This window comes from Dama dama, chromosome 18, assembly GCF_033118175.1.
Source record: "Dama dama isolate Ldn47 chromosome 18, ASM3311817v1, whole genome shotgun sequence".
NCBI classification, from domain to species: Eukaryota; Metazoa; Chordata; class Mammalia; order Artiodactyla; family Cervidae; genus Dama; species Dama dama.
The window spans coordinates 41,931,110-41,946,288 of NC_083698.1; the positions used below are offsets into that span (position 1 = coordinate 41,931,110).

The window sequence follows — 15,179 nt, forward strand, 5'->3', positions numbered from 1 at the left end:
TTTTCTGTGTCTGTGAGTCTGTTTCTGTTTTGTATATACACTTATTTTTGTATTTTTTTTTTTAGATTCCACATATAAGCCATAACATACAGATTTCTCTTTTCTATGACTTATTTTACTATATATATATATGTAATATACATATAACATATATGTGTGTGTGTGTGTGTATTTGTATACATAAAATTGTTACAGTACCTAAAGAGTTCTGAATGGGTTCTGCTAAGGTCATGTTCTTCCTGGAAAAATTGTAGCAATTGCAGATGGAACTTAAGAATGTCTAGGCCTGGGCCAAATGATAGTGGCCATTGGAAAATACTGTTAATAGTCTAAAAATAATATCTAATAGTAGCTAAGCATTTCCTATATGCAGCCATCATTGTAAGCCTCTTATATGTGTCAAATCATTTAATTGATACAAAACACAGGTAGTTACTATTAAGAGCATTTTCCCCCTCTCATAGATAAGGTTAAGGTATACAGAAAGATTAGGACCTGCCCCAGCCCCATACCTATCAAATAGCAAACTCAGGATTAAAATGCAGGTACCCCAGAACCCATTTTCCCAATTACTGTGGTATGTTACTTTCACGATGTCATGAACCACATCCTCAGAACCACAAGGGAAGGGAGAGGAGTGGTTCCTTGAAGCAGAGAATTAGATGCAAAGGAAAACTACCAACATCTCATATAGTGGTTCATTAGTTTCACTTATTTAACTAAACATTAATCCAAATATTCAACAAGCATCTGATCATTCCTTAAGACGTATAAAAAGATGAATCCATTCACTGTCACCAAACGTCTCCCAGATCATAAATTACAAAGGAGCACAGGAAAAAGTAACTTCTTTACATGATAAAACCATTTTGTCTCCAAAGAGTCTTACCACATTGTATTTAAATATGGTTTTTAAAAAATCATTTTATGGTATAAGCTTAGATTTTATAACTTTGAGTAAATAGTAAATATAAAAGCAAACAAATTAAATTTGTTTGACTGATTCAGCCAGAATCATTTTGTTAAATGAATGTAGTTTTTTTTTTAAGGAAAACGTTGCACTCAGGCTCTGAAAAAAAATTTTTTAGAGAAATATGCTAATAGGCTTTATTTTTTAACACCAACTGTGTCAGGAACTTAAGTTACATTATCTCCAATATTCCCCAGTTTGAAAGGAAAATTTTAATTACTTTGAAAGATATTTTAACAATGGCAGCTTATTGAGGTAAGAATGCTATCATTCAACAAATATTTATTAAGTGCCTGTATATGGCTTAACTTTGCCTGGAAATCAAAGAAATACAAATTGAAAATATAAAATAGCATATTCAATGTTGAATTGACAAGTTTTTTATATAGAATATGAAGATAAACTATTTTACATTCATCATAAATGTAAATTGGGAATCTTTGTAGAGCATGGACAACCTTAAAAATAACCTCTGATCATTTCATTTCTAAAAATTTGTACCCAAAATTACATACACATATGCTAAGATATGGCTACAATAATTTTCCTCAGAGATTATTTATGATAGCCAAAAAAAGGTAGACCAGGAAAAAGAATTGTAAGCCAATAATGAATGGTTAAAATATAAATTGATGTTTTGATACAATGGAATCCTATATACCTATTAAAAGTAAAGTTACAGGAAAGTATTTAATGGAATAAAGAAATGGAATAATGAAAGATATGTGTAGTATATAATCCATTTCAATTCAAAGAATACTAGACATGCATAGCATAAAGACACTAAAATTCTAGTAGTGTTGATTATTTCTGGGTGGTGAGTTTTCAGGTAATTTAATTTTTTTTCTTTGCAGAGGATAGTGAGAGAGCTCACTGCAGCAGCCCTATCACAATTCAGGCCAAGAGGGAGCAGAGGTTCTTCCAAAGAGACGAAACTGGGCAGAGGCATTACTTCAGCCACATCAAAGATGGTAACATGCAGGAGAACATGTAAGTGCTAGTATTCATTAGGAAATCAGTCATATAATTTAATGCACCCTACAGTGTTTATCCAGTCCCATAAGAATGTAGAATATTTCTAAAGCATATGTAATTGATTTTCACTTTTCTTTGTAGTTCTCCATCATCCAGTTATTTATTTTTTCTAACAAGTATGGTTCAAATACTTTCACAATATTGTATAAATACATCTTTCCTTTTTTGGGCAGCCATGACTACATTAACATTTAGCTCTTGACATATTTTGTTTATGTTAATCCAGAGTTTCCAAAGACAGAGATGCTATTTTACTCATCACGGTGCCCGGTATGCAGCAGGCTCTCAGTAAACACCAGTGAAAAACATTTAGTCATAAGCTTCTATTCTCAACTCTTTTTGTTTTATCAGGACATTTTTCCTTGGTCAAATATATTAACACATACCTTCATAGTGCAAAATTGCAAACATATAAAAAGAAACTACATTTTAGTTTCCAAGGGACAAACCTATAAAACCTGCGAATAGTCAGCTTTCCTTCTTTGAAACCATTTTGTATTGTCATACCAATGCAATTAGACCAGGTAGGGTGAAACTGTCCTCATAGGTACGTAGATGGAGCCAGGAAAGTAGATGAAACCTCCTCAGAAGACTTCATAAGTCCCTTCGGAGCAGTAACTTCCAAAATACACTGATTCGTCCTGAAGTTATAGCAGCAGCCATTATTAACATATCTATGGTTCATAATGAGCCCATTTCTTACAAAGTTTCAAATGGTAAAATTTCCAGTGCCTGACAACCAGGTTAAATCTCTGTTTGTTGTTAAATTATTAAGTGAACAAAGGAAAATGGAATATAGATGAATAAAAAACACCCTAACATTATTTTGCATGATGTGAAACACTAACATCACTGTAGTTTGAGAATTACAAATTCAGGCTCAGTTAGGAAACAAAATCTATTCTTGATACATTCAGACCAAACTCAAATACCTAAGACAGGCAGGCAATGCAGTGAAGTGGTAACTGTCCCAGAGTAAGTGCATGTTTGGACATTACTGAGTGGAGAAGAGGGCAGTTCACTGAGGAGTGGGCTCCATTTCAAGGGGGTGAGGCTGACTCTGTTCCAGCCCCTTTTACCATGTGGGAATACAGGCCCAAATTTGCTAGTTCTTATGTATTTTTTTTTTTAAGAGAAACTTGAACTCTAGATTTTTATTTGAAAACTCCAAAATTCCAAATGTTGGCTCAAAATTTAAAGACAGACTGTATCTATATGTTTTGTATAAGTATCTGGCCAGAAGGTCATCAGTCTGAAACCTCTGACTTTGAGCTGTGTTTGAAAATATTTAACCTTAGGACATGTTTATGTGTGTTTGTGTGTCTATGCATGTGTTTGTGTTGTTGCTGCAATGAATACTTGGTGGAAACTGAGAAGAAAACGGAGTTAAGTCACACTGTGAGGAGGGTTCTGAAGCACTGAGGTGAGTTAGACCCTACTATATATAAAATAGATAACTAATAAGTATCTAATGTATAGCACAAGAAACTCTACTCAATACTCTATAATGACCTATGTGGGAAAAGAATCTAAAAAAGAGTGGATGCATGTATATGTATAACTGATTCACTTTGCTATACAGCAGAAACTAAACATTGTAAATCAACTATAGTCCCGTAAAATTTAATTTTAAAAGAAGGACTAAAGGATGTATCTTTCAGGGAGAGATTGATCAGTGGGATGTGTCGAAAGCATATTGAGTTATTTCTGAGTTTGCAGATATTCTTCCTTTGTGATCAGGCCATCTGTGTTTGCTGACATTCATATCCAAGTTAGGCCCCCATCATTCCACAGGGACTGAGAGATACAGACACTCTCTCTCTTGATGGTTACATATCAAAGGCTGGCTCCCAGGTCCTTGAGGAAGACATTCATGGGTTGTAAAACAGGTAAGAAACTTTTTAAGAAGTCGACATCTCAAAGGGAGCAAAAACAGAATGTACAACTGCACGTTTTCTAAGGTAAGAAAAAGGAGGTCAGGGATTCAGGGTCAGAAAGAAGCCTATATGAAGTTTTGTCAATCTGGAGGGAACATGAAGGCCATCTTGTTCATAGAGTGGCAGATGTCAGTGCTTAGCAAACTACTGATATATCAGTAGATTGGATTTAAACAAATGCAAACTCTAGCCTTGCAGCTCTAGCTTAGCATCCACCACATCCTTTCCCCTACATCCTCCCCAGTGCCTAGTGTACCAGGAAACCATGATGTGCCAGTGGTGGTGGCTAAGTAAGATTTCTGTCTGTTCAAGAACTTGGCGGAGAAATCCATGCTGTCCCTGTATTCCTTCCAGGAATACCTGCTTATAGCAGTACCAGCATGCTTTTACCAGCTGCGCAAGCCTGAGGACCTTGGTCTTTTCATCTAGATAAGCTATGCACAGCATGTGTGCGCGCGGTAAGTGTGATATGTATGAAACTCTCAACATGGTGCCTGGTGTTTAGTAACGGTTCTCATTTGTGTCGTTATATGATTTTCATGGAATGATGAACATATTATGACACTAGTTGCAATACACAGAGAGGTGGAAGAAAAGTTAAATGAGTGGTGACTTAAATCGATCAGAACAGAGCAGAAGAAACAATCCAGGAGGCAGGAACTGTTTCCACAGTGCCATGCCATTCCCTCCATAATTCCACACTATTTTCTGCCCAGGTTTCTTAGTCTTGTTCCTTCAGACTTAAATATTTCCCCATGTAGACCTCAAATTTTCATGTTATTTGGACCAAGGATATAATGCAATTTAAAAAAATCATTATCTTTGTTGTATTTCCTTTCTTACATTGATCACTTGTAGCATTTTACCTAATACTATTTACTCTCCGAGTCCACGTGGAAGCAAACTAACTTTTCAGGAAGTTCTTTGCAAATTCTCCCCACCCTCTCCCCCAAATATTTTTCTTTGTTTGTATCTTGGTAGCAATTCTAAAAAGTTTTCAAGATTTGGACTCTGCTATCATAATTGTGCACGGAGTATCTACACAGAAGTGGTCTGCTTCATCATCCAATGAGCTCTGCCTCTTCGTGGATGTGACACTCCAATGGAGGGAAGCCAAGAGCCTATAGTAGCGATCCTGGGGAAAACTTAAGCAGCTGTGTTCACGTAATTGAAAACCTCTGAAAAGTGCTGCAGTCCGTGCACAGCGTTAGTATAACATGAGGGCTGGGGCTGGATGCAGCCCGTTCTCTGGAGGACTTCTTTGCCTGCTGCAGGAAAGAGAAGGCTGAAAGACAAACCTGGGTGCAGCCGGAAAGGTCCAGATAGATGAGCTTGTGGCATCCGTTCCCCAAATTCAGGTACTGTAAACCTTTGTCTGTGAACTTTCTGCAGTAAGCCAAGCTAAGATTCTGTAAATTATAGAAGTACCTGAGAAGACAGGAAGAGAGAAGAGAGGAAGGAAAGTAATTATACTTAAGCTGTTTCCTCACATCTTTGTTAAGCCACTATGACAAAGAGAAGTAAAGCTGTAAATTAATCTTTTCTCCTTGCAGATATTCAAGAGTTGAACTTCATTGTTAATTCTCTTCCTGTTAAGGAGATTTCAGTAGCATATCAGATAATGCATAATAACATTTCAAATGAAAATAAAGATTTGTCTAGATATTTAAGAAAACCGATTGGGATAAAGCTTTGGGGGCGGGGGAGGTCTCTGCATTCATATTGTTTGCAAGTTAGTTTGTGTTTGAAAGCAGTTTCAGTTTGTGTTATTGTTGCATTTAGCTTTTATATTGGAGCACCGAAATAACAGTGCAAATGTCTAGGAGGACAAACACTTTGTAAACATTTAAATGGTGATTAACTGTTACATGAGAGTTAGGATTTGGGGCAGAAAGGAGGCAAAGTTAAACATAATAGGCTCTTAAAATGGACATAGTAAGCAAATGGCTTGAAAAAATAGATTTGCATGTGCATGATTTTCTAAGTAACAGTTTCATTATTATAACTAAAGAAAGACTGACTGATACACAGAGCTTAAAAGTGGATTAAAAACAGTCTGCAAATGTGTAGGCAACATATGAGAGGAATAAAACCATATCAGAGGCTATAAATCTCACTGGAGTTGCAACAGATTAACTATGGCATTACCACCATAACCAAAATGAGAGCTTTCAGGAAAAAGGAGGGTCTTTAGGACAACTCTCTGCAAGACTAACAGTTTGAGGACACTCTATGGGCAACTTTCAAAGCCCTCCTAAGCCTGGCATTTTTTAAAAGTGCAAGAACTCTCACTTCTGCTCTTGTAATAGAATTAAACAACATGCTCTTGGCTTGTGATCTGCAGCAGTTTAACAGTGAACTAGAAAGCAAAAAGGACAAAAAGTAGGAGAAAAATGCCTCTCTGTCCCTCAAAAGCCCACAAATGACTAATAAAGTTTACTTCCACATAAATGGAAAATTAGATATGCAAGCTTTGATCATTAATCAGATTTATTTCCCAAATCTGAAAATATTTTATGATATAATTCATATTTCATAGAGGATTATTTGACTCACACACATTTCCCTCTGGTAATAGCTATTTCCCTGAGATTCAGCAGAACAGAGAGGGAAGTCTTCTGGATTCCCCAGTGGCTGGTGGGCAGGGCTCTGAAGGAGAGAGCAGCACTAACATCCCAAAGACATGACCCTTCTGGGGCCCTTGAGAGCATTGCCAAAGTTTTAAAAATGTTTTATCTTCCTCTCCCTGAATTATACCCTTGTGATTCAACTAAGTAAAGTACAATTTTCTTGGGGGGTTGTCATTCCTAAGAACTTTTTAGCTTTCCAATTTGGAGAAAGGAATAGTGAGGCAGGCACCATGACACAATGGAAAATACACAGGGTTTTGGAATCTGACCAAATTGGATTTGAATCCCAGCCCTGACACTTACTGCAACTGCCCCTTAACTGCTCAGAGACTGTTTCCGTGTTTATTAAGTGGAGATTATAGTGTTATCTTTTTTTTCAACCCTGACCAACTGTGGGGCCTCCAGCTTTCCTGAACCTTAGTTTTCTGTAACATGAACATCTGTAACATGAACGTAATGTATCTGCTTTTTCCTCTTAATAAAGATGTGGCAAGTACATAAGAATGTATATATAATAGTATTATATTGAGGGTGATTTTTGATGATTAAAATCAGCAGGGATATGGTAAAACCTTTAAAAATACATATATTGTTATTATTGCTACTACTGTCTCAAATAATACATATGAATTATTCTTACAAAGTTTGACCTTTTTTCCATTTAATGGAATAGGTACTTACCTGACAATAGTGGTGCATACAACTAATTTGAAGAGTTTGAGGGGCCTCGTATTCCATCTGTACCCTATTTCAGTCATGGTGGTAAAACCATGTGTAATCTGTTAACCCCAGTGAGATTGATAGTCTGCTGCTGTTTCTGTTCCTCCATCTGTTGCCCATTTATTTGCTGACTGTTCTTCCTAACCTATTTTTAAGCTCTGTACATCAATCAGTCTTTCTTCAGGTATAATAAGGAAACCATTACTTACACAATCATGCATATTCAAATATATTCAAGTCTGGTCCAAGTCTATTTTTCAGTTTAAGTGCATGTGATCCATTAACAAATACCAAAAATGAGAATTGAACAAGCAGCTTTTAACTTTTTTGTGTGTCACAGATACTTTTGGATCTATGGCCCCTTTGTCAGCATAATGTTTTTAATGTAAAATAAAATACAATTACAAAGGCAGCCAATTTTATCCAAAGATATTATTAAAATATTTTTAAAAGCCAAATGAGTGAAATAATTGTATATGCTTCTTTATTAACATGTTAAACAACAACATCTAGTGACAGGTCTATTAACTACAATGCTTTTGAAGCAGTACTGAGTACCAATGATAATTTTAAATATTTGTAACAACTATAAGAAAATACATGTGATAAGAAAACAATTGTGATTTGTATGGATGAAAGAGTCCCAGGGACTGCTAATACTACCCTGATTTTTTTAATCTATATTTCAGTTAGAGCTTAGTGAAAATAGAGATTTTTTTTTCTCCTATCTAAATTTATGGAACCCCTGATTTCCATTCATGATCTTCTTGGAGGATCCACTGACCCCAGGTTTGGCAAAGAGATTCAAAGTCTAGATCTATCTCTTCAAAGTGGAACCTCATGGGAACCATCAGTTTGAAAGTAAAACACAAATCTTGAGTGGCTCTGTTAGCCTTTCTAGGCTTTTATAGTGCTGCAGACTTAGAGCTTTGGGAGATGAGAAAAATATTGGTTGACAGTGAAATCACACTTGGCAAATTTTATGCAATATTGCCACTTTTTATCCTGAATTTTGGCAAAGAAATATGTCCCTTATATGAGTAAGATCTGGTTCATCATTTTTCCAATCCAGAGATGACTTGATCATTCTAATTATACTTGAGGCAGTGTTTTCAGACAATGTTTTCTAATTATCTGATAACTTTTTCTTATGTGTGTGGGGAAGGTTCTCTTTGTGATTTATTTTTCTACTGTTACTATAATCTTTAAGACATCACAATTCTTACAGAAACTACAGAGATCACTTTTTCTTGTTTCTTTGGGTTTTTTTTCCATTAAAGAATTGAGGCCCTCTGTGTTAGATCTTCAACACCTGAGGGTACCTATTACTAGAAGGAATGTAGAATTCTGTATTTAAATTAACATTTCTCTGAAAAATCTCAACCCAAGGTCCAGTCTGTAAAAGAGAGTATTTGCATATAGATTCTTTTGAGTTGAGTACTGGACTTAGTCTTGCAGAGGCAGTTTTTAAATAGAATTCCTGCAGAAAATCCAAATGCAGTGACTTGACCTCCTATTTACAGGGTGGACCCTAAGGATTTCCAGTCACGGCCACAGCTTACTCTGTTTACCCCGCTCTGATAAGTCTGTGGCAAGACTATATTACATGAGAGTACTTGTCAATAAGAAGTTGCCGGTCAATTTAAGGGTTGATTCATCTATAGGAAAAATAGACATCATGCTTCTATAGCATATAAGGCTCCATTAAGAAGCAAAGATCATAATATTAATATCTTTACTCACCACTCTGTGCCCAGAATAGTGGGAAATAGCAGTTGATCAATACATGGTGAATAAGTGAATGAATGTTGCTACTAGAACTCAGGGAGGAATCACTGTGGAGTTCTGATAGATGGTATGATTTGAGATGTAAAGTCTGCAGATTAGCAAAGAGAAGAGAAAGGCATTCTAGCTTGTAGAGAAAGAGAAGCATGTAGCAATCAACTGACCAGAGTTGAGAGTTTCCTTTGGAAAACCTAGTCAGATAAGTTTGATCAGATAATGATAAAGAACAGTAAAGAAGAGTCCAGACCTTAAGCATGTCAAAGACATAATAAGACTAATTTCAGGACAATACACCTCACAACATAAGGGAAGAGAGACCAAGGGTGAACTATCTGGATGCTGCACCAAATGAGGTACTGAGAATGCCACCTCGACTGTGGCAATGGAATAAATGGACAGGGTTTAATCCAGGAAACATTTAAAAGCAAAAAATACTTTGGAATGGGCATGTGCTATGGGCAGCCCTTGTTTTCAACTTTAGAAAACTAAGCAAGTCCCCAAAGAAGTGAGGAAAAATATTCAGATAAAAAATTGGCAAATCACTGTTGCCAAGAAAGGCAAACAAATTACATTTTTCTTTGGAAAGAAATGCTAAAGGCACCAGAGAGAGAACAAGAACAGCAACAAACAACACTTCTCTAGTTATTTATAGCTTAAAAAATGTTATTACATACCCAATCATGATTAAAACAATAGAAAGCAAAGCAGAAATAGAGAATCATTATGAAATGTATTTTTATTATAGATAAGAAAGCCAGTGTACATTTTTTTCATATGGTGAAAAACATCAGTATCAAGTAGCATTTATCCTGAATGTTGTCTCAATAGCAAGAACTAGAAGTTAAAATCAAAACAAAATTCTCATTTTAGGTCCTATTTTCCTATATGTTGCCCACTAAAGATACAGCTTCATTTGTAAAATAAACATCCTTAAAAAACTATGCAGAGCTGTACTATTATTTTAAATTTTCTAGAAGAAAAAGTTATCTTAAAGTATGGTTGGGAAAAATGTTTTGAGTTTAAAAAAAAGTGATATATATGCTACTCCCAAATTTTCTACTTAAAAGAGTTCAGATTTTCACATATGGATTTATAGATTTTTAAATATGTATCTCTCTCTTCCCTCTCCAGCCCCCCCGAATCACTTTCTATCTATAGATAGATAAAATACATACATATACATCCACACATGTACTATATATATGAACACATTCATACATGCACATATATTCATTCACACACACACATATATATCTTAAGTGGAATTTCTAAAGAAAACTACTGAGTGACATTCTATATTGCAGGACAGAGAATCCTACAGAATTCCTGAAAGGATCAGAGGCCCTCCACAGTGGTGCTGCTGGAGCTGGCTTGCACTAGCCCATGAGAACCAATTGTTAGCATCTCTTCTCAACTCTACATTCAGCGGCATGTTGGTAGCTTAAAACTGGCCATGATGGAATTATTTATGTCACAGAAATCAGTAAATCCTACAAATCAAAGCATACCTTGACCCCCTACCTCAGCCAGTTATTAAATATTTACTGGAACACTGCTGTCCTAGGAACACACTTTGAGAACTACTGGTACAGAGAATGCAGTATTGCTGAGAAAACAATGATGAGAAATAAGATGATAGCTTTGAAGGACTGGAATAAAAATCTGACCTGAAAATGAAAGGGGATTCTTAAGATAAAACATGAACAAATAATGTTGAAACATTAAAAAAAAAAAAAAAAAGAAAAATGTCCATCAGTTAACCTAAATTGAGAGATTGTTTACAAAATAAATAAACAGTATTCTTCAAGTGTCTTAAATAAACAGTATTCTTCAAGTGTCAAGGTCATGAGATAAAAGGAGCAACCGTGGACTGGTACAAACTGGAGGGCACTCAGAAAAAATGACAGCTGAATGTAGTGTGGAAGCTCACATTGGATCCTAGAGCAAAAATAAAAGAACATGAGTGGAAAACTTGATGAAATTTGAATAAAGACTTTAGTTAATAGAAAAGTAAAGAGAAAACTATCTCTTTTTTAGCTGAGAAAATTCATTTTAATGTCCAAAAGGTTTACTGTGTCCCAGGAAAAATTAATTAAAAGAACACAAGTTTGGAAAATGTTTTTAATTTCTCAGCAAAAAGGAAATTCCTGCCAGCATCTTGGCAGAAAAAGAAAAATAGATTACCAACAAAAGAAGAGAAAAATCAGGCTGGCTTTAGACTTTTCTTTAACTTGAAATAGTGAAGATTATGGAGCAGCATTTGTAGGGTTTTAAGTAGAGTAAGGGGACATGATTCAAGAACTATACCTTAAGAGAATTTGTTGTTCATCCTCTGACACAACAAAAAGTCATCTTCAGAAAGCTATGACTGAAAATCTAACATTTGCACATATTTCCAGATAAAGAGTTTGTAAAACAATGTTTCCAGTCATCATGCATGCGTCTCTGTCACTTCAGTCATGTCCGACTCTACTCTTTGCGACTCCATGAACTGTAGCCCACCAGGCTCCTCTGTCCATGGAATTATCCAGGCAAAAATACTATATATATATATATATATATATATAGTGGGTTGCTATTTCCTTCTCCAGATCCCAGTCATCATAGGATGAATCAAAATTAAAGAATAAGGAAATTGTGATACAAATAGACCCTCAATGAATGACAAAACTACAGTTGGTGGTGATGGTGGTTTAGTCGCTAAGTCATGTCCGACTCTTCTGTCCATGGGATTCTCCAGGCAAGAATACTGGAGTGGGTTGCCGTTTCCTTCTCCAAAACTCGGGTTAGGACCACCTAATCATAAATATGATTACAATATTGAGTACAGACATCAAAAATCAATATTAAAAAGAAAGATGATAAAAATCACAATTCGTATGTATTTACATATAGGTGAGTCAAAGTAGAGGAACATCAAGCTCAAGGGAGAATTAGAATGTAGTAGATCTCTTGTCAAACACAGGGGGAGCCAAAGTTAGTATTTCATTGTGACTTTAATAATTAGAGAAATGCATGATAAAGCATGTTTTTAAAAAACATAGAAATAGCCACTAGTTAGAATACACAACAGAATATGCATTTATCTAAATGCATTCAGATTATAGATATAACACATTTTATAACAAAAAGCAGAAAAGATAAGTACAGTGCAGTAACATAAAAATAAAAAACATAAAGCAAGATGATAAAAATAAGACTATATACTCAGTTTTGACAAGAAATATTAGTCTTTTAAACCACTTTCTTAAAAAGGCAAAGAGATTGAAATTTTTTAAAATAGAAGTTAACTATGTGGTACATGTGAAAGATAAACCTAAAATATAGCAACACAAAAGTTAAAAATTATGGGTATACATAGTTATTTCACAAAACTGCAAGCAAAAGAAAACAAAGGTGACTGTGTAAATAGCATTTTAAAAGAATTTAAGACAAAGAAACTTCAACCAGGATAGAAAAATATCATTTTATGTAAATAAGTGCTACAATTTATAGATAGATTGTATGTACAAGCATACTACTTATTAATCCTTATGTGTTAAATAACATAAAAATAAATTAATAAAAACTTCATTATAATAGGCAACTACTATATCACTATGACATTAAGAATTTACACAATCACATGCATATATACATAGAAATTTGGTTCTCTGAAAGAAACTATCTTGTTTTAAACATTCATGGATGATTTATTGAAATTGATTATATTAAGTAGTCCACCAAGAAATCTCCATAAATTTCAAAAAGCAGAAATAATTTTGTCCACATTTCTTGACCACAGTGTATGAAACTAGAATTAAAAGCAAAATTCTCTTCTAATAATTATTGGATCAAAGAGGTAAGCAAATATATAACAGTTTTTCAGAAAAGGAGAACAATACTTATCAAATCATACAAGCTTTGCCTAAGTTCTTCTTTAAAAGTAATTTCATACCTCTGTTTTTTTATTTTAGAAGAAAAGAAGTCAATTAAATCATACAAATGAAAAGTTTAAAAAGATACATGTACATCATATCCAAATCCAAAAGTATTCATTTAGAAAATATAATGAGGAATCATAATCAGAAAGGATACCATGCACAATGGCAATTAAAGACACCACAAAAACTCTCTGTATGAGTAAAACAAAATTTTGAAACACCTAAGAGCATTTGAAAAAAGATATTTTTTTGAAGTATACTATGTTCCTGATGGGCTTCCCTGGTGGATCCTTGGTAAAGAATCTGCCTGCCACTGCAGGAGATGCAGGTTCAGTCGCTGGGTTGGGAAGATTCCCCTGGGGGAGGAAATGGCAACCCACTTCAGTATTCTTGCCTGGGAAATCCACGGGACAGTGGGACCTAGTGGACTACAGCCCATAGGGCTGCAAAGAGTTGGACACGACTAAGCGACTGAACAACAAAATGTTCCTGATAGGGAGACTAAATACTGTAAAAATATGGCTTAATTTCTAATTTATTTTATCTTTAATTATTGGCATACTGGTGAATATCTAACAACTGACTCTTCAAAAACATATATGCATATGTATATATGTTTGCTATAAAATTATACATCTTACTATTTCACATTAACTATTCTACAGATATAAAAGGTGAACAGCCCACAAATTATAAATAGTAACATACACAATACTGTTTATTACTGATTTCATATAGCCAGTTGATTCTTACACAATGCTTTCATTAATTGACTTTTGCCAAACTCATAAATATAGCTGGTACTTTTGTCTTCTCCTATGTGTACTCAAAGGAAAAATAAAATTGGTCAGTCTGCTATATTTATTTTTACCAAAAAATAGAAGTAAAATTTAAAAAATTGAGGAATGAGTATAGTTCCAATACAAATATATTTATTTATATTAATGGGTAAGGCAAAAGTGAAAGAAAAAGGTGTGTGTCCAGATTTCACTCAGTCATCAATGATGTGACTTCTTTGCTGAATCAGATAACAGTTTTCAAGTACTGAAAAGATACTTGCTCAACATTTTTGTGCTATTCACAATGTTGCAGCTATAGACATGACATGCCTTTTTTCAGTATGTTTTGTGGAAGTATAGTTGATTTACATTGCTGTGTTAATTTCTGCTGTACAGTATATGATTCAGTTATACATATATTTCCACACATTCTTTTTAATATTCTTTTCCATTATGATTTGTCATTGGATATTGAATATAGTTCTCTGTGCTACACAGTAGGACCTTGCTGTTTATCCATTGCACATATAAACACTTACTTCTGCAAACCCCAACCTCTCACTCCATCCCTTCCCCTAACTCCATCCTTTTTGGCAACCACCTGTTTGTTCTATGTCCATGATTCTGTTTCTGTTTCATAAGTAAGTTCATTGGTGTCATATTTTAGATTCCACACATAAATGATATCATATGGTATTTGTCTTTCTCTTTCTGACTTACTTCATTTAGTATGACAATTTCTAGATCATCCATGTTGCTGCAAATGGCATTATTTCATTCCTTTTTATGATTTTTTTATGATTTTCTATCATGTATGTATATACCACATCTTCATCCATGCTTCTGTTGAGGGACATTCAAGTTGTTTCCATCGTCTTGGCTATTGTGAATAATGCTGCTCTGAATATAGGGGTACATGTATCATTTTGAATTATAGTTTTGTCTGAATATATGCCCAGGAATGGATCATATGGTAATTCTATTTTTAGTTTTCTGAGGAACATTCATATTTTTTCCCACAGTGGCTGTGCCAACTTGTATTCTCACTAAGAGTGTAAGAGAGTACCTTTTTCTCCACACCCTATCCAGCATTTGTTATTTGTAGTCTTTTTAATGATGGCCATTCTGACACGTGTGAGTGAGGTGGTACCTCATTGTCGTTTTGGTTTGCATTTCTCTAATAATTAGCAATGTTGAGCAGCTTTTCATATGCCTATTTGCCATTTGTAGCTCTTCCTTAGAGAAATGTCTATTTAGGTCTTCTGCCGATTTTTCAGTTGGGTTGTTTGACTTTTTTGTTGTCGAGTTGAGCTGTCTGTATATTTTGGAAACTAGGCCCTGTCAGTGGTATCATTTCAAATCTTTTCTCCCATTCTATAGTTTGAAACATGACACACTTT

At 34.7% G+C, this 15,179-nt stretch overlaps 2 protein-coding genes across 2 annotated transcripts in view; one reads left to right on the forward strand and one right to left on the reverse strand.

Annotated features, from left to right (window-relative positions):
• FBXL13 (F-box and leucine rich repeat protein 13) overlaps positions 1-15,179 on the reverse strand; it is a 209,862-nt gene that overhangs the window by 85,779 nt on the left and 108,904 nt on the right. The window contains exon 12 of the mRNA XM_061166528.1: positions 5,241-5,370. Within this exon, the coding sequence (XP_061022511.1) occupies positions 5,241-5,370 (130 nt within the window). The remainder of the gene's footprint in view (positions 1-5,240; positions 5,371-15,179) is intronic.
• Positions 1-15,179, forward strand: part of LRRC17 (leucine rich repeat containing 17) — a 124,119-nt gene that overhangs the window by 84,443 nt on the left and 24,497 nt on the right. The window contains exons 3-6 of the mRNA XM_061165172.1: positions 1,825-3,428; positions 3,800-3,894; positions 4,297-4,400; positions 4,924-5,300. The gene's annotated coding sequence lies outside the window, so the exon portion shown is untranslated. The remainder of the gene's footprint in view (positions 1-1,824; positions 3,429-3,799; positions 3,895-4,296; positions 4,401-4,923; positions 5,301-15,179) is intronic.